The sequence below is a fragment of the Chiroxiphia lanceolata genome, chromosome 23 (assembly GCF_009829145.1).
Source record: "Chiroxiphia lanceolata isolate bChiLan1 chromosome 23, bChiLan1.pri, whole genome shotgun sequence".
NCBI classification, from domain to species: Eukaryota; Metazoa; Chordata; class Aves; order Passeriformes; family Pipridae; genus Chiroxiphia; species Chiroxiphia lanceolata.
Window position 1 is genome coordinate 67,121 of NC_045659.1, and position 18,976 is coordinate 86,096.

At 49.3% G+C, this 18,976-nt stretch overlaps 1 protein-coding gene across 2 annotated transcripts; it reads right to left on the minus strand.

The window, feature by feature from the left end:
• Positions 1-252: 252 nt before the first annotated feature.
• On the minus strand, positions 253-18,105 carry C2CD2L (C2CD2 like). Of its 2 annotated transcripts, none has more exons than XM_032709497.1 (14): positions 17,770-18,105; positions 16,031-16,126; positions 15,520-15,639; positions 14,002-14,112; positions 13,051-13,164; positions 12,345-12,462; positions 12,056-12,179; positions 11,463-11,527; positions 10,753-10,880; positions 10,286-10,457; positions 8,856-8,957; positions 8,111-8,244; positions 7,345-7,627; positions 253-5,925 (listed from the first exon to the last, which is right to left on the minus strand). In XM_032709497.1, the coding sequence occupies exons 1-14, from the start codon at positions 18,013-18,015 to the stop codon at positions 5,705-5,707; spliced, it is 2,034 nt and encodes a 677-aa protein (XP_032565388.1). In that variant the 5' UTR covers positions 18,016-18,105; the 3' UTR covers positions 253-5,704. The 2 variants fall into 2 exon arrangements, with proteins under 2 accessions (XP_032565388.1, XP_032565387.1); XM_032709496.1 differs by having other exon boundaries at positions 13,051-13,167.
• Positions 18,106-18,976: the final 871 nt, after the last annotated feature.

Consider the following 18,976-nt stretch of genomic DNA (forward strand, 5'->3'; position numbering starts at 1 on the left):
CAGAAAGGGGAAGGGGGGGAAAGGGGAGAGAAGAGGGAAGGGAGGGGGAGAATAGAGAGGGAGAGGGAAAAAAGGTGAGTCAGGAGATGAGAGCAGGGCATGCAAGGTGCAAAGGGGACTCGTGAGGGGGGACCCTTGCAGGGGTATATACAGTTTGCCATCATTTGAGAGGGAGAATTTAGAGGAGACAGGGACAGACTGGAGGGCAACTCACAACACTCTGCCAGGTATGAAGTCAGACTCAGGGCCAGGTTTTGATTTCCATATGGTTTAATAAGTTAACAGATTCAGCCATTACACAGCAATAGACTTCTTCAAGATTTACAAAGGTGCAAGAACTTCATTTAGTCATAAGTAGTTTTATTCTCCTCTCTTAAATAGCTATGCAGTTCCAATTCTTTTCCCCCAAACAATCTGGGGTTAAAATAATCCACCCAGAGAGAAGGCATCAAAGTACAAAAGAGAACACACAAGGAGGGGTGCTAATTCAAATTTCGTGTGGGTATTTGGTCCAGTACCTTACAAGCAAGGAAAGGTGGTGTGGAGTAGTCATGCCTGTAAGAAGGAGCTGCAATATCACGAGTACACAAAGACCTTTGCCAGAAGTTTGAACACCACCGGGATTGTTACTCTACCATGAGACTCACCATGACCTTGCAGTGGGGGAGGTCGGATGGAGAGAACAATGCAAAAGACCAAAACAACACAAACAGCAGCCTCCCAACATTCAAGAGTCTCCCCAGCTACCCAGAAATTACCTCTCTGTAGGTTTAGCAAACAATGAGCCAAGAGAAGCCGTTGCAGGAAGGAAATTGCACCGCCAGAGACAAAAAAAAATAACAAAAACATTTTTAAGATTAAACTTTGTCATGTGCCCAGTTCTAGTCTAGAAACAGCACATGCCCGTGTTGTTCTCTCATGGTTTGGAGAAGTTCTCATTATGTTCCCCTCCACTGAACCGGTTCTCTACCTGAGTAGTCTTCCCTTGCTCTTCCCCACTTCAACCAATCTACCTAAAAACCCGTCCTCAACTATGTAAACAACACAAGGGTGCTTGCAGGAGCAGGAGTTGGACTCGCTCAGGTCTGTGCAAGAAATGGATACAAATGGCACAGAAGGCTCTCCTGACCCACCACTTGGTGCTGTCATCCCCAGCCCCTTCGCAGCATTCCCAGTACAGGTGTTTGCAGAGTGTGCTCTAATTATAACCACGTGCAAACACACAGTCCCTCTGGCCTCAGTCAGACATCCATCATGCCAAAGCCTACAGCACCCTCAGAACACTGAGGTTGTGTAGTTCCCTTCATTTCTTCCTGTGCCTGACTCAAACATAGCCCTAATGGGCTAACACCGAGGGCTTTTTTTTGACGAGGAGGCTCTTAAAAAGCCTTACCAAAGCATAGGGAGAGGGTGTATCCAGAGAGAAATACACTTACAAGCATACTTGCAGCTAGAGCAAATCTATTTTCTTCAGAGCAGTAAAACTACACAACAAAAGTAAGTTCTAGTAATTCTGTTCAGCCAAAATTAAAAAAACAAACAAACAAACAAACAAACAAAATCCAAACCCTCAACAAAATGAAACCAAAACAAACAAAAAAACCAAAACCAACCAAACAACAAACCCCTCACAAACAAAAAGAAACTTTGGCTTCATTTACCAGTCACTGTTCATGCTTGTGTATCTGACAGTGAAGCACAGCATTTGGAATGCAGGCCCCCATCAGCAGGTTGAACTCCTTCAGAACTCTCCATGCATTCATGCCACCGCTCTGCTCCTCTTCTTCCATCACATATTTGGTCAAGGACCAATTTCACAAGGTGCAAATATTGAGCCTACCCTGAGACAACAATCTGCCAACTGCAGATTATTCAAGCTTATAAAGTTCGACAGCAGCCTCGCCACTCCCTGGGGCTGCTCTGTGGTCCCAGCATTATGAAATGCCACAGACCCTGCAGCAGCACCAAGGTGAGGGCATGGGTATCTGGAAGAAGTTAAACAGGGAAATCAGATTTCAAATACCACTTCTTCTGTCCTAAAGCCAGAAGCACTGGCAGGGATTAAACACAAAAGAGGTTTCTTTAAGCAGCCATTCTATGGGGGAAAATTTCCGGGGACTCTGTCTTTACAGTTTCTGGAGGCCAAAACCCCGTGTGACCTTCCCTTTCCTTCTGAGAAGACTAGGATAGAGGAATTGTTTCTCACACCAATAACCACACCTGCCCCATGAGGTGGACTTGTTACTGCTCACACCTTTGGGAAGCTCACATAGTTGGGACTAACAAAATCAGCACCTACTGCTTGGGGGATCAAAACACTTCTGCAAAGGAGAAAGGAAGCCATATACAGATATGACGAGGAAGGATCAACGTGGTAATCAGGAGCATACCAGAACTAAAAAACTTCCAATACACACAGATGAGCCCTTTCTCCCTCATTCCTCTATAGCCGAAACAGAAGTTTAGCCAAACACCTTGAAAACCAATCTGCACTTACTAGGAGCATTTAAAAGAATATAAAAGGTTACAATATATCAGGATGACTTTGATAAGAAACAAAATGGCAGAAAATACATCTCCACTAGAAAACACAAGCAGATGCAGGACTTAAATGTTTGGGGATGTGCTCTGTCAGCACTTGAAAATACCCCTTTCTTTTGCAAGCTGTCTAACCAGTTACAAATTTATAGTGCACTTTACTGCCTGTGATAAAAAAATTGCTAAAAATTCAAGGGAAGATGTGCCCCTACCATCATGCTTCCCATCTGCCATTCAATCTGCTGACCACAGTGCAGGAATCTTTGCCACATCAAAGCTCAAAATCAAAACCAATACCTCCACTGTGAACAGGAGGCATAGCCTGGAGCCAACCAGGAACAAATACAGGAAAGCCCACAGACACATGGCAGGAATTCCCATTTAACACAGCTAGAAAGGTCCCCAAGGTCAGTGAGGAACTCGAGTTTCAGTTTTACTCCCTTTCCTATCACCTCTTCCTCTGAATCAGACCAAAACATGCTGGTCAAGACTCTGGGTACATGTTTGTCAGACATAAATCTCACCTTTTCTGCCTCCAGTCCACAGCAACAAAGACAACACTGGCCAGTCCTCATAGCCCTCCTGGTGTACATGAGCCCCAGATCCCCGATTCAGAAGCCCAGTCATCCTCTGTGTTCACTTCCAGCTGCTCCTCACCACAACAGCTTGAGCTGCTCTTGAAATTTAAAGAACAGAGGACTATTAAACAAGACTTGTGGCAAGTCCTGTGATTAACCCACAACTGATGAGCTGCTGGCTCTTCTGCAAGTTCCCTTCCGCTCAAACCAGTGTTTCCACTGCAAGGCTTCCCAGTCATCCCACTAGAGAAGCACTGCTGTCTGGGTTCAGCCAGTACTCTCACCTGACATGGTATTAAAAAGAATAAATAAAAACCAAAAATCAAGCATCAAATACTTTCACAGCTACAACTCATAGAGGGGAAGGTGCAAGAGAGAATGCCAAACTGGAACCAAACCCCAGGACTCTGGGAGAAAGGGCATGCTGGGGAAGGACAGCATCATGTGTGACACCACCAACCCAGGAAAGGAAGGCCACGTCCAACTGGTGGGCTGGATCCATACATGAGAGCCACAGATTGCCAGGTTCCACCAGAACCAGAGCATGAACTGGTCACTTGCTTCGAGGAAAATGATCTTCAGAGAGAAATAGAGACTTCTCCAACACCCATAGTGCACGGAACTGCAAACAAAGCCACAGTACCACGTGGACAAGGAAAGAAACAACAGATAGAAGACATGGCAGAGCTTGAGGATGACAAAGACTCCGGCACCAAACCAAATGAAGAGGTTCCTGGTCAGCCAGCTGGACTAATCTTATTTTTCACACATGCCCAATCACATGGGGAATCAGCAGGAAAAACAAGGAGTCCCTCCTGCTGGTACACACTGGCACTTTCAATTCAAGCCCCAGGTGACTATGGCCTTCCCTACCTGCACAAACACCCAAGAGACACCCTGAGGCTCCCACCTGTAAATCCTTTCACAACACAATATCCAGAGACGTTCCAGTCTTTGGAAATGGCACACGGCAGCAGTATGAGTAAGGATTTGTCCTTCCAAAGAACACAACACATTTTATGCACGCCATCAAGAGAACCACTTTTTCAGTTGGTAGCATCCTGCACTGGGCAGGGCGATAGCCATTACCTCAGGAGGTACTGAGACAGGGGAGCAAAGCTGGCGAATCCAGCCAGGCCTAGGCAACGGACCTTCTGTGAGTTGTTTCCTCCCCTCTGTTCCACTTCCTTAACCTTACAACCCACAGGAGAACAGGAGCTTCCACTCAAACTAGGCATGCTGGCAGGGGCGTGGGTGTTTCTCCAAAGAGCATTGTTACGCTCTTCAAAGGGAGCCTCTGGGGACATTGTATTCACAATGTGCACGGGTCAGGAGACCAGTCAACCATTCATCTAGAAGGGCGGCCTCCTCCCACGCAAGGAGTCGATTTTCCCCTGCATGCCCCTCCCTCTGCAAATACCACTGCAGAAATGCCCCCTCTGTTTGAAAGCAGTGGATTGGGTTTCCTAGAAGAAAGGAAATACCAAACACAATCAAGAAAGGTTCCTTCTATTACTATTTCATCAGTGAAAACATGTAAAGTCTTGTCTCTTTCTACCACGTGCCTTCAGGCTCCCCATCAGACTGCCCTTTCACCACATTTCTTGCCATATTCCTTGCCATCCATTCCCAGCATGGTGCCAGTCCTTGGCACGAGAACCACGAGAGTGCACGAGGCCGGGCCCTCCACAGATCCAGAAGACAGGCTGGCACCCCTTTGGCAACGTCCCCAACCACCCCCGAGGGTAAGGGATCTGCTCATAGGACAGCTGGTGCGTACAGGCAGCACAGCCCCTTGGCTGTTCAAGAATGTGGAAGGAGGGTTGCATCACAGGGTGAATGCACAGGGTGGCAGAACTGACAGCACTGACCAGGCATTCTTGCAAGGCCTCAGGCTTCTACAAGAACTTGTGCAGCGGTTAAAACTTTCTTCTTCTTAGAGACTCCTTCCTTCACCAGCATAGCACAGAAAGCAGGGGTCTCTCCGTGCTGTCCAAACCAGGGACTGTTCCAAGGATGGTTCCCAGGTGGAGAACCACAGCTTGTTCTGCCAGCTCACAGCCCAGGAATTCATGGCCCCGAGCACACCTCAGGTTACAGCCTCTGCACCAAGGGCAAGCAATAAGAGCATTTAGATCATCTCTCTCGATAAAAGAGCTGAGCGAGGCTACATCCCACACTTCTCAGCCATGTAGCTCACCCAGTAGTTTCTTGATCTGTAACACTGAAGGCTGCCACTTGAGAGACCTGCCTCCCATTTCTAAGAGGTAGCTCATGATGCCAGATGGCTACACAGGTGGAGTCACGTCTGCAGCTCCTGGGACCCCCAGGGGGATTAGCATGACACCTGGATTTTCTGGGAGAGTACAGTGGGGTACAACAATCAGAGAAGGCTAAGCCAAGGCAGACGAGCAGCCTAAGTCCCAGGTTTGCCACCTCCACTCTCCAGATGGTGTAAAGCACTGGGGTGTCTTCCCTCAGCCAAGGTTGGAAAGAACTGGACTGCAGGTCACAGATACCATGGAGTGGGAAGACAAGAGACTATAAAACGATCTCTGAGAAATCTTTCCTATAGGCTTCTCCCTCCTTCAGTTCTCACCAGCTGATGTGCTGTCACTACCTTTGGGTTTGGATTTAGACTTGAAGGAGAAGCGCTTGATGAGGCGATGAGAGAAACTACCAGCTTTCTTCCTGGCGACAGAGTTGGCAGTGACATTAGACAAGTCATCGTGTGACTGGCTCAGGCCCGCTTCCTTCTGCTTGCTCCTTCTCCGGAAGATGAGCTTGGTACCACTCCGAAGAAAGCTAACTGCAGAGACAGAAAGGAAGAAGACAGAAACCATGAGAATGTCCTGCCCAGGCAAGTTTCAGGGACAGTAACACACCTGGCCATTCTCAGATTTGCAGCAAAGACCTCTCCACCTCAGGTGGCAGAAGTCACAGCAGTCTGCAAATCCCAGCTCCCAAATGCAAGGCAAAGTCTCTGTTCATGACAGACTGCAATGCCAATAAGCTGATTCACTAAGCATTCCAAACCATGTCCCCTCTGCATAAACTTCCTTTTACACAACGTCCTTCCCTCACTGGAAGTATGAAGAATTGTAATAGAAAGCCAAGATTCATATGAATGGAAAATGGGCAAGAACACCTGAATGTGAAGACCCTGGGAAGAACACACAGGGGGAAAAGGCCTCAGACTAACCTGTCTCAAGGGCACACAGATTAACTGGTCATCAAGCCCCTGGAACAACTGCCCGTGGTTTCACATGCCCAATCTGGAGGCAAATAATGCCAATAGCTCCCTATGACTCACACAGGCACAAGAGGATGGAGACACCAATTGCCATCAGTCTCAAATGGATCAGAAAGGCATATTCAAAACCTGCACGCCATACAGCACTACAACAGTATTTCTTCCAAGAGGGGGTTTTCCCTCTCTTCCCCACCCACCAGGTCTCTCAAGAATCTGGGTCATGCACCTTTCTACCCACTGACATGAAAACAGGGGGCCTCCACAGTTCAAACCATACCTTGCTGTAACAGGGTACAACCCCCCAAAACTTGTCCTACTCTCATATTCTGAGCAATCAAGATTGTGATTTGCATTTGTCTACGTAAGTCGGTAGCTAACTGAAAATGTTGCGGCTACGAGCAGACAAATCCAAGGTGTGCCATCCACCCAACTGTCACAAGCGAGTAAATTCCAGAACAGCAGCTAGGCTGGGGCAGGCCTGCTCCATCATTTAAAAGCAGAGAATTTGTGTGGACATCCTACAGTATAACAGGTCAGAGGCAGTAGCTGCTTCAATACTAGCAGAGAAAGAAGGAGGGCATAAAGGCCTGTACAATCCACATTGTTGGGCAGCCTCCATTTCCACACCAGAGGTGGCCAAATTCAGAGGAGGAATCATTATTTACAGACATGCACCTGATCTGTAGATGTAGAGGCCACAGAAAGAAAACAGTTCTCTGACGTACACAAGCTGCACAGGGTTCCCATTTAAGAGAGCACAGAAATTGAAAAGGCTACTGGAATCGTATACCTACAAATAGAGGGATTTGGAACCGCTCCAGTGGAAAGCACAGGAGAGAGACAGGCTCTTCCAGGCTCCGGTAAAAAGCTGCTCTTCGTCATGCCAAAAGCTGGCTGCAGACCCCCCACTCGGATGTCACTTTGTCCTTACGTACAACAGGCCAATGTTAGCTACCATCTAACAGTTCATCTTACCTTTGTGATCTTTCAAGCTCCTGGTCTCAAGGGCTCCCGTGGAGCCAGTTTCAGACTCAGCATCTTCCACTGATGGTCTTTCAGAGATGTCTGAACGTGTTGTCTCATCCAGCTCCTGACTGGCCCGTTGTCTGAGCAGTGATGCTTCCAGTGGCTGTGACGATTCAGTAGAATCGTGCATCTGGTCAGCTGTGCTCTCTGCTGCAGAGTCCCCAAACGCTGTGGGCTCCAGGGATGCAGCATAACCCAGAGAAAGTGCCATTTCATCTTGAGCAATAGGTACCTGAAGGGAGGGCAGACAGACATGGAGACAAGACCAAAAGAATTGCAACCATCTCCCTTCTTCCATCTACACCTACATACGGATGCTCTGGTTCTGATCATCAGACAGCACTGATGCACAATCATCATTTTTTTGCTGAAACATACCGCAACGTTGCCGATTACAGAGCATTCTGCAGCACCTCCCTCACTCCCACAGTCAAGTTCAAGGAGAACTCCTTATATTCTCCATGAGGGTCAAAACCAGCTATGGCAGTAGGCTCCCTTTCTGCAGATGCCCTTAGTGAACTCCCACTGGCAGCTGCCCTGTAGCCTGGCAAGGTACCTTTTAATGCTCACTGGGAAGCAGCAAAAGGCTTCTGCTGAGCCAGTCATCTGTGTTGGAACCTTCCCAAACTGGTCCCTACAGGACAGGGTAGTTTCACGCATGCATTCCTAGAAACAACTTCCCAGACTGGAAATGCAACTCTGATCTACCAGAGACCTTGGAAACTCCTGAGATGATCAGTGTGCTACGTTTTGTTGGTGTCTTCTTGGTGGTCTTGTTATTTGTCTCAGTTAGCTGCCTGATCGCCGTCTCAGCCACTGGATCCAAACCATTGGGCATATGGCCATCCCCTGAACACAAGAAAAATACCAGTGCTTGGAGTAGCAAACCTTCAGCACAGCAAAAGGTCGCCTGCTGACTGTGACACTTGTAATAGGCAACTTACATGTACACGAAGGTAGAGAACAGAATTTATTACAGACCTGTCCAAATAACCCAAAGGAAAGAAGCTCTGCATAGCTAGCTCTTGGCTTTTTTAGGCATTTCCCAGCAGGCATATCATTAAAATATCCCTCCCACTCAATAAAAGCTTCCAAGGGTTCCCAAGAGTTTGGGCAGCCCTGGCTGCAAATTGTCCAAATTGTTGCAGTGCTCTGTTTCAGAGACAATCAGAGCCCGGAGTGCAGGGTGACCAAAGTTCTTTGGGTCCAGATAGCCTGGAAAGTTCTTGTCAAGCAAGGAAACACTCAGACTCAATGACTGGATAGCCAAAGAAAAATGTCTTATACCTGCCTCCACCTCACCACCGGTCCTCCGGCCCTGCCTTCACTCAGGCACCTGGACATCCTCCTCCGTAGCAAATGTAAACAAGCTCACTGAACCACACTCAGACTACCACTTTCCAAGAAACACGAAAGAAAACAGTTACTCCGCTAAGAGCCTCGAATTTCCAAGCACTTACGGCTACTGCTGGGCAAGGGGCCACGAGGACAGCCAGTCTCCAAAAGCACTGTTGTCTTCTTTTCAGTCACTTCCACCTTAGAAGGCGACCTCGATGGTGAATCTTCATGGCAAAAGAGACACAGATACCAGTAAGTGCAGATGAAGCTTAGGCAACTATGCTATTGTACTGCGGTCCCTACACACAACCCCAAAAAGCCTCCATCGAGTGTGCGGAGATCCTGCAAGGCTGGCTCTGTAAGGCTTTGCGGCAACGAAGCAGTAAGAAGCCTATTGAGAAAACCATAGAATCATGGAATGGTTTGGGTTGGAAGGGACCTTAAGGATCATCTCATTCCAACCCCCCTTCCACTAGACCAGGCTGCTGAGAGTCCCATCCAGCCTGACCTTGAGCACTCCCAGGGATGGGACAGCTACAGTTTCTCTGGGCAACCTGTGCCACCCTGACAGGGAAGGATTTCTTCCTAACAGCTAATATAAATCTACCCTCCTTCAGCTTTAATCCATCCCTCCTTGTCTTATCACTGTAAAAAGTCCCTCTTCAGCCTCCTTTAGGTACTGGAAGGCTGCTTGCTATAATGCCTCCCCAGAGCCTTCTCTTCTCCAGATTGAACAGCCCCAACCTGTCAGCCTATCTTCATAGGGGAGCTGTTCCAGGCCTGTGACCAACTTAGTGGCCCTCCTCTGGACTCACTCCATCAAGTCCACATCTTTCATATGGTAGGGGGCCCAGAGCTGGACATAATACTCCAGGTGGAGTCTTACAAGAGCAGAGTAGAAGGGGAGAATCACCTCCCTTGACCTGCTGGCCATGCTTCTTTTGATGCGGCCCAGGATATGGTTGGCTTTCTGGGCCACAATCCTGTGAAGCAGCTGCTCGCAGGACCTCCTTCGTGCCATTTCCCAACCAAATCTCATGGAATATCCAGCACCACATGCATCAGGATGCCAGACTGCAAGCAGCAACTACCCCTAGTAAGTAAGGTCAAGACCCTTTCGGCTCCACATTCACTACACACAGCATGACTTCTTTAGCAGTGAAGGAAACAGAGGAAGAGTGGCTAAACACTTAGCCCAACATCACACAGAGGTTATGTGACAGCATATGCATTAGACCTCCCACCACCAAAGGATGTGAGAGAGGCTCGTCCCTCCCTCACCTCCCTGCAAACACAGGGCTGCATCAATTCCCTGCCCCAGGGCTATACTGAAGTTTCCAGCCAGCCACAAGACACTCAGGGAAAAGCAAGGATGCCTGTGTTCTGACTCACAAGCTGAAAGCAATGCGTAAGGAGTCAACCTGCAATAACCACATGTGATGGTAAAACAGTTTTGCTACTACCTGCATGAGCTGCTTCGGGAGTATCGTAGCTAAGACTGTGCTGCCATAGCAGCCACCTGCACAATATACCCACTGCAGGGCAGCCTCACCCAGTTTGCAGTCTGCCTTGGGCCGGGACTGAATCGTGGTGACAGTAGTCACGATGGTGCCATCGGGCATGATGGTCCGGTCCATCTCCACCTTCTTAGTGGGGGTGATGCTGGTTCTCAGAGATGTGGTGTGCTGAGCATTCAAAGATGCAGGAGACTCCTGGAATAGCAGCTATAAAGAGTAAAGCACTGCTCAGAGAGGGTCTGTTCCTCCCAGATGGAAAGGCAGGCATATTTGGGCAGCAAAAGCTAGGGCTCTGGGTACTGAGGAGCCATCCCCACTACAGTGTCAATTCAAGAGGGAAGCTCAGGAACCGAGGCTCAGGCAACACCCCTCCTTGACATAAGGGTTTGCCAGCCCCCAACTCGAGCTCAGCCCCAATCATGCTTGTCTCCAGCTAGAGGCTCACATCATGAACACTTTCAGAGCATACATTAGTGCCGAGCTTGTGGAGTTGTGAGCTCACCTCCAATGTAATGGTAGCTTCAGCTGTCAGTGACTGCCCAGGTCCTGGGGCCAGTGAGCAGACGTGTCTTCCAGATGGTTGTTTGCCCAAAGAATCAATCAAAAGTGTGGCATGCGCCAGCAGCACATCTGCAAGAAGGAACAGGAAAATGAAACACACCAAATGACCTTAGCACCTCAGATATCTCCCAGCCATCTCCCTGCTCTTGGAAAGCAGCCCCACGGGCCAACAAAGCAGATCCCCACAATATTGCCAGCTCCCAGGTTCAAGAGGGAGAAAGGGCAGGCAGCACTCCTCCGCTCCTCTTTAACAATCCAGAAATCAACTCCCTTAAAAAGGTGGTCATTGTGTGGCCTCCATCAAAAATAGGTGCTACAGTTAGTCCCTGACTGAGTACAAATGAACAGAGTTAAGAGCCTTCTGCGAAGTTCTTCCAATACATGGGGGCATGTCTCTACTGCTTCAGAGCAGAGATGGGCAGGCTATAGAGGAATCTCCGAGTTCAAGTCAGACTCAGACCATTTTGGTAAGAAAAACTGAGTTACTTCATGCAGACAGAGGCTCACATAAAGCTGGATATGAAAAATCCTTTGCAGAGTTCATCACGCATCATATCAACACAGAACTACCACAAGCTTAAAGCACGGTAAGTCCCTTAGGCATTTTTGTCTCCCTATCTTACAACCCATCTTATGGTTGCCCATACTCACTTCCCATTCTGTCGCTATTCCCCAGCACCTGTAGCTTCAGCTCTTTGCTTTTAGGCCCCAACTCCCTGTTGAAACACAAAAAGATGGGCTGCTGTTAGGCACTGTTTGCTAAGTGGCCACAGAGCAAACAACTCCATTCTGTATCTTCTCTCCCTCAAATCTCACACATCTTGTCACCTTCTCCAAAGCTCCAGTATGCATGCACTGCTTTGGAGGACATGTCTAGGGCAGAAACTACACAGAATAGAACTCTGGTTTGTGTCCCCTGCAGTGCTGTGTAGGCTGCCAGAGGAAGCTGAGAGGGCAATCTGCCTGGAATGCTGAGAGATACATTACAGCCCTCCTGTGCCTGCCGCTCCCACAATCAGCGCTTCATCCCACCCAGTTAAAACACAGAGTGTCCAGAGTAGTGGGAAATATGCACATGCAGGCTGGGGCCACTTGCTGGAAGCAGCAGCACCAGCACAGGAGCAGCACAAACAGACACTGCCTTGTGGTGCCAGCCTCCACCTCTGCACCAACCACAACTGTTACTGCAGTGTGGGAATGACACCCAGAGAGTGTGCCAGTTCAGAAGAAGGGCAGACACTTACAGAAAGAGCTCCTCATTCCACTCCATCTCTCCTGCAGCACTGGCACTGCCAGCTGTCATCGGCCTTGTCCACTTCTGCTGCGGGGGGCTGTCTAGCTCTGCTACACAGCATATCTCCCCAACTCCTGCAACAGAGGGACAGAGGGCATGCGTGCACTCATCAGCATGAGGCAATGGTTCAGCAGACACACGCCCCTCTTTTCCATTCAAACCCACCCAAAACATCCACTCACTCCAATCTCACCACCTGCGCACCTGCCCCTGTGGATCAGCAATGTTTTCACGCTTACCTCCCTTCCCCTGGCAGCCCAAGTTCAGCACTCGAAGATTCCGGAGCAACAGCTTAGAACCCAGAGGGGCTGCTGCTACTCCGGACGGGGACTCTCGAATCAACTTATTGCTGGGTACCTGAGGAATGACGAGAGCGAGACCGATGCCTTTATCGTTCACTCGCCAGCAGACAGCAGCAAGATGCATGACGTTGGTCCTCATATCTACTAAGTAGCTCCTCACACCAACACGGGAACACCCACAGAGCCATCCAGAAATGCTGCAGCTATCAAGCTCCAGTGGGCCCTCATGTTATGTCAGATGGGAAGTTTAAGGCAGACAGAAAAGGAGACAGGCAAGAACAAGCTTGCTGGCTGCCAGTCATTCCATGTCTGCAAAGGCTGCCCTGGACAGAGCCTTGGTGTTCAGGGCAAGGGAGACTGCCAAAACTGAGATGTGTCTCAGACAGTCTGGCTCCAAAACAACACGACCGACAATCAGCACTCAAGAAACAAGGCACAAACAGAGTTGCCCTTCGAAGCAGTTTCTAATTATCCCTGCGCCCCAAGTTGCAGAACCCCAACTCCTATGACAGTGCAGGTCAGGATTCAGCTGTCACCCAGAAGTGAGACTCAACCCTTGGATTCCTGCCTGAGGCCTCAGCCCTCAGAAGTGTCCTGGGGCCTGAGTTGGAGGCACAAGAATGACAGGAGGAGAGTGCCTTACCGCACTGGCTCCAGCGGTGCAAGCCATCAGGTTCACTGTCATGGCTGGCTGTGTGCTGACAATGGTATCCTCGATCAGATCCCTTATCGTGGACAGATCCGCTCTCCCTTCATCCTTCTCTCCACAAATCAAGAGGAAATGCAGGAAAGTCATAAAAAACCAACACATTTTCTCCTTTTACAACTACAGATGCCTCCCAAGCCTCTAAGGTATAACAGTCTTTCTCCCAGTAATAACCTCCAAGATACTCTTTCTGTATCCCGTACTCACTCTCCCCAGTGAGCTTCCGTGTAGCAGCTGCACACAAGTGGAAGCTTTCTAAATGAGACAAACTAGGCCTCTACATCTGTAGTCTACCCATTGTAAATTTTTGCAATACAGCTTTTATAGTTTGTCACATCCTCACTACCTCACAAGATGGTACTACCGCACTATTGGGAAAACTGACACATTCCTACATCTACTCGGGATAAAGTGACAAAGATGCCAAAACAAACAAATCAACCAACCTATTTGAATCACAGAAGCGCAAGCACACCCACATTCAGCCCATTAAACCTCTAACACCCGTGGGTTCCCCACATTAATCTCTCAAGAAAACCCCAAACAAACACAACAACAAGCAAATACCACCTCACACACTCCTCACATACAAAAAACATGCCAACCCAGCTCATCTTGCAGCTCTACATCTGACAACAGCAGGAGGAACCTACATAGACAGAAAGCCTTCAACAGTTATTGGTACCGCTTCAGGTCTCTTGAAGATGCGTTGTTTTGACACAGCTGAGCTAGTATCGATTCCAGGGTGAAAGAATCCTCTCCCAAAGGGCCACAGTAGCAAGTTGCCAACCTTCCCCCTCCACAGCAGCCTTTCTCCCAGCTCAGCACTGTTTCTACTGCTCCCTCCCTTCCTGCATCAAGGTCAGCCTCCCACCATGCACCACTCACCTCAGGAAGCTGAAGTCTTGGAAGAACCAAAAGGTCCAAGTCTGGTCTGTCCTTGAATGTCCATGACACCAGGAGACCCTCATTCTCTATCTCCTCCAAGTGGATCTCCACCTGGCTCAGAACAAATACCCATAGTCAGGAACAGTTTCTGTTTACATTACGTGCTTTTTGCCCCACTTCAAATTCAGTGATTGAAAGGCAATCGCACCAATGCAACAGTAAGAGACAGAACATAAGAACAAAAGTGCTCCCAGGCCTATAGGATAAAGCAGCTGCAGAAGCCTCATTGCTCCATAGCAAGATCTGGCTTCCTCACTACTGGTAAGTAACCAGTAAGAGGTGCATAGAATAAGAAAGGCACAATTTTTGGGAATACAGTACTTGAAGTATTCCAACAGTCAGGTATATGATAATCTAACCAGCACTTCCTAAAGCAGCAGCAAGACCTCAATTAGAGTACCACGTGCAATTCTGTACAAGAATAATCAACCCAACACTTCAGCAGGTGCAGACAAGGAATCCTAGAAAATGCTAGTGAGTAGGGGAGCAATTGGATGAGATGTGAGACAGGGGACTTTCAAAGATGAAAAGCAACTTCAGTTGCTGCACACAACTAGACAGGCAGCAGGCACACTAAATACTGAGGAGAGAGAGGAACTATTTAAATGACCGCAGAACACAGGCTCAAAATAAAACTGGGATGACCTGGGATGTACATTCAAAATTATAATAAGGCTTCTGAGAGCAAAGGGGTTCCAGAACAACTTTCCAACTGCAATACCTGCAATAGCACGGGATTGGCTTCTGCCACCACCGAGTTACTTCCCATTTTGCCATAACTTTTTTTTTATTTATTTTGCTATAGTGCAAATGAATGCACAGCCTCCACACAAGATACCATCCCCAGCGTCACATCCTTCATCATGATGGGAACAAAATCACATTCCAGAGAATCAAATCCGGCCAGAAAGTGACTGTGGAGTTACCATCCACTGTAATTTCACAAAGCTTCTGTTCTGGAAGAAGTATCTCCAATATTCAACACACAGAAAAAGTTGTATCATGCTCTTGCGAAGGTAATAGGGGAAACACTGACAACTAAGCTACTCCTCACAACAGATTTCTTTTTCAGGACAACAACTACCAGGACAACACCATATTTGTACATATGCACAGGATGTACCTTTATCTATCCATTATGTCGTGAGAGGAACTGAATTCTCTGGACTTCTTAAATACCCTCTTAAAAACACATTATAGAATGCTGCCATGCCTCAAAACTCTCTGGATTTTCTTACAGCTATGTTTCATAGCCAAAATCTGCAGAGCAAGACTCAGAAAACAGGACTGGGCATGCTAAAGGGGAACATTTGCCACTTCACCAAATGTTAGTGACAGCATGCTGCTTCTTCCAGCACAACGACGTCTTTATTTGTGCTAAATCTGGTCCTCCTTCCTCAACCAGTGTGGGGCTGGATGAAAGAACAAGGTCAATGTCTAACTTCTTACAATTTTTACCTGAGCTTGCATTACAGCCAAAGTGACATGATAGGTGTCCACAGAAACAGCAACTGGGGACTGCTGAGTAACAGAGACAGGGAATTTCACAGCTTCAGCTGACAGATGGCAGCACAGCACCTAGGGAGAAGAGATGAGTTTCTATCCCAAAAAGAGCCAGTTGTGTTACTCTCCCCACGTTCTACAACGTGAACCTGCCACTTCAGACTCTGTACGTGAGGCAGTAAGGACAAATTGGTGACAGTAGCTCTCTTCTCTCCACTGTAGGAGAAGATGTTTGGGCTCAGCATTCATATACCCCACCTCCACCAACACATCTCCCCTCATGGAGCTCTCCGAGAGCTCAGTGAGGTACAGCCCAAGAGCCTCTGAACAGGAGACAGGCCTTCAAACTCTACAACAGACCTTGCCCAAAACTTCCTCGGTCCCACCATCCCTGTCACAAAGGTCTCAGCAATCTCCACAGAACACATCATCGGTCAATGTACAATTCAGAACAGCAAAGACTTACCATGCCACGGTCCAACTGGCCCTTGCACGTCACACAATTTATATTTGCGGCTGGTGGTAACTGAGGACCCTCTTCAAATGTGATCTGCACTGAACTCTATGAAGAGAAAACTCTGTTAGTTCCCAGTAGTCAGAATAGCACAGACAGTTTCAAAGAGGATGAATGATTCTGATGCGGGAACCCAGAGATGCTCCAGTCTGTTTTCACAAATCCAGCCAGCACAGAAAACCATCCCACACTGCAATTCTACCCACCTTGGCTTGTCCGTACAGCGAAAAGAAACAAGGTCTCCATTTAAGGCTCAAACTCACTAACGCTATGTTAATTTCAGACAGATAAGCCCAAATGAGAATGGAAAAATTGTTCCGGATAGTAGGTCAAGTGTGTTAACCCTTCTCCGTTGCAGAAGCTTTGCTGTTTCTTCTCTCTCTTCCCCTCTGTGCTAATCCTGCTTCAAAGAAAGAAAAATACCAAACCACCACCACCAAAACCAAAAATCCCCAAACTAAATAAACAATTAACAACAACGAAATCCACACCCTCAGCATATGGTACATCAGCTCCTCTGCCCAATTTGTTCCTTTTTTCCACCCTCTCCTAGTTTATTAGATTACAATCTCCACTGTGAAGACATCCCTCTTCTTCATCTGAGGATTTCCCTCTATCCCCATATTATAGGACCGGTTCTGTACGAAGAATCCCTCTCGAGAAACACAAGACCAAGATAAAGAGCTGAGAGCATCCCTGAACAAAACCTAGCCCTCAGAGATTCCCTCTGCTCACAAGGGACAAAAAGAGAGAGAGAACAGGCAATCTGGGCGCTAGGACAAGACCATTTGCTGAGCTGATTGCATTTTAGGGCCAGGATGATCGAGAGGGATGACAGAGATGCAGGAGAATCTGAGTAAATCACCATGTGACAGAAAAGCACAGTTTATCAGATATGGACAACTGCTGACACTTCGATCATGGCATTGTGTTGAGGGACATGAAAGTAGAGGGTGCGTTTCCGGGGGGGGGGGGAGGCACTTCACACTGAATCTAGCCTAGAATTTGTCACCTTGTCAAAAGGGATGACAATTTTTCTGCCTTGCCGGAAAAAAAGTTTACATCCTTATTCAAGGCTTTGACTGCTTTTTCTTCAAACATGTTAGCCTCATGCTAACCTTTTTTACCTCTTGATTTTCCTATACCACTTAATAGAAATGCCCCCCCCTTCCCATTCACACGACAGAAAAAAAGAGACTACAACAGACTTTGGAGAGCTTTGGACCACAGCTGTTTGTGGGCATTAAGCCCCTGCCTTGCTTAAGCAATTATTTGCTATAAGCAATTATTTCCATGCGAAAATCAGCTAGGCATATTCTTCTTCATGAACGCCAAAACTACGCATCAGTATAAAAGCAATACTGGGAGATTAAAGGAAATAAATACCAGAAAAATTTTTAAGAAATTGCTGTGGAAACCGGCTCCCCACAGCTGGCCCGGCTCCTGCCCCAACCCAGGATAAACGAGCGCAGTACCAGCACTCGCGGGAGCGACGCCCTGGCCCGCGCAGGCCGAGCCGAGCCGAGCCGAGCCACCCGCAAGGCTCCCAGTGCCTGACGGCTCCTCCGGACGGGGAAGGGCTGCCCCGGCACCAGCGAACAAAGGGCGGGCGGGCTGGCAGCCCCACCTCAGCTCAGCTCCGCTCCCTTCGCCGCCGCCCCCCGCACTCCCCCGGCCGGGCCCCGCCGTACCCCGTGCCGGCGCGCCTGGCTGTTGAGGGCTCGCACCCAGGCCCGCTGCCACTGCTCCCGCAGGGACCGAAGGGCGAGCAGCGCGGCGAGCAGCGCCCGGGCCCCGGCCTCCTCCGCCGCCGCCCCGCGCCGCCGCGGCGCCCGCAGGGCCGCGGACCGCCAGTACTGCAGCAGCCAGGCCGCCACTGTGAGCAGCGAGGCTGCGAAGAGCAGCACCAGCGCGGCCCAGCCCAAGTCCGGTCCCATGGCGCGGGGGGTCAGGGCATGGCGGGCGGGCGGCCCGGCGGGAGCGGAGGGGAGGCGGCGCCGCTCCACTCACGGCACCGGGCACACGTGGCCCCGCCGCAGCCCCGCGCGCGCTCCCGCCGCCTCCTTCCTTCCGGCGCGGCGGAGCGCGCGCGCCCCCCGCGGCCCGGAGGGACCGCTGGGCCTGTGCCGCCCGCTGCTCGCCCCGCGCCTCCACGGCCAGGGACCCTCCCGGCGGCTGCCGCCAGCCTTCTCTTCTGCGAGTCTGAAAGCCCAGCTCCCCCACCGGCTTTCCGAGCTCCCATTAACGGCGCTTTTCTCTTCACGTCACGCTCCTTCCCGCTAGGAGCCGCTGCCCCGTTCGCACCAGGCACGCAGGACTCGCCACCGAGGTGGAACCTTTCCGTTCGTCTGCTTCAGTTTGTTCCACCCTTCGCTGTGGAGCAAAAGCAACGCGAGTTTTGATCGCCTCACGACAGTCGCAACCCAAGGCCAGGTGGTGGCGATTCCTTGGTGCTGCAGCTTCAGAGTCTCTGGCCAGCCAGAGACCATCACGCCTCTGTGCTGTGCTTTCCTCCCCAGCAGTACTATGTGCCCGCTTCAGAGTTTATTTAAAGTTTACAAATTCACGTTCAACAGACAACAGAGCAGAGGCGGCCTCTCAACGCAGCAGCAGCTCTCTAGGTGGCACGGAGAAGGCCATCAGAAAGCATTTCCGGTTGCCACAGAGATGCAAGGCACGAGAAAGTGCTTCTTGCTGCTACTACTGGACTTTTCACTGCCTCTCCCCTTTGGTGATTTACTCACACCTGAATGAACATCTGTGCATGGACATCGCGCCTATCCTGCCGCGTCCCCCCCCCAAAAAAATGGAGAAAAAAAAAAAGAAAAAAAAGAAGCCCCGACGGTCCCACTGAAAATGTCGAGTAAGGTATTTTACTGAATTTTCCCAACATCCGAG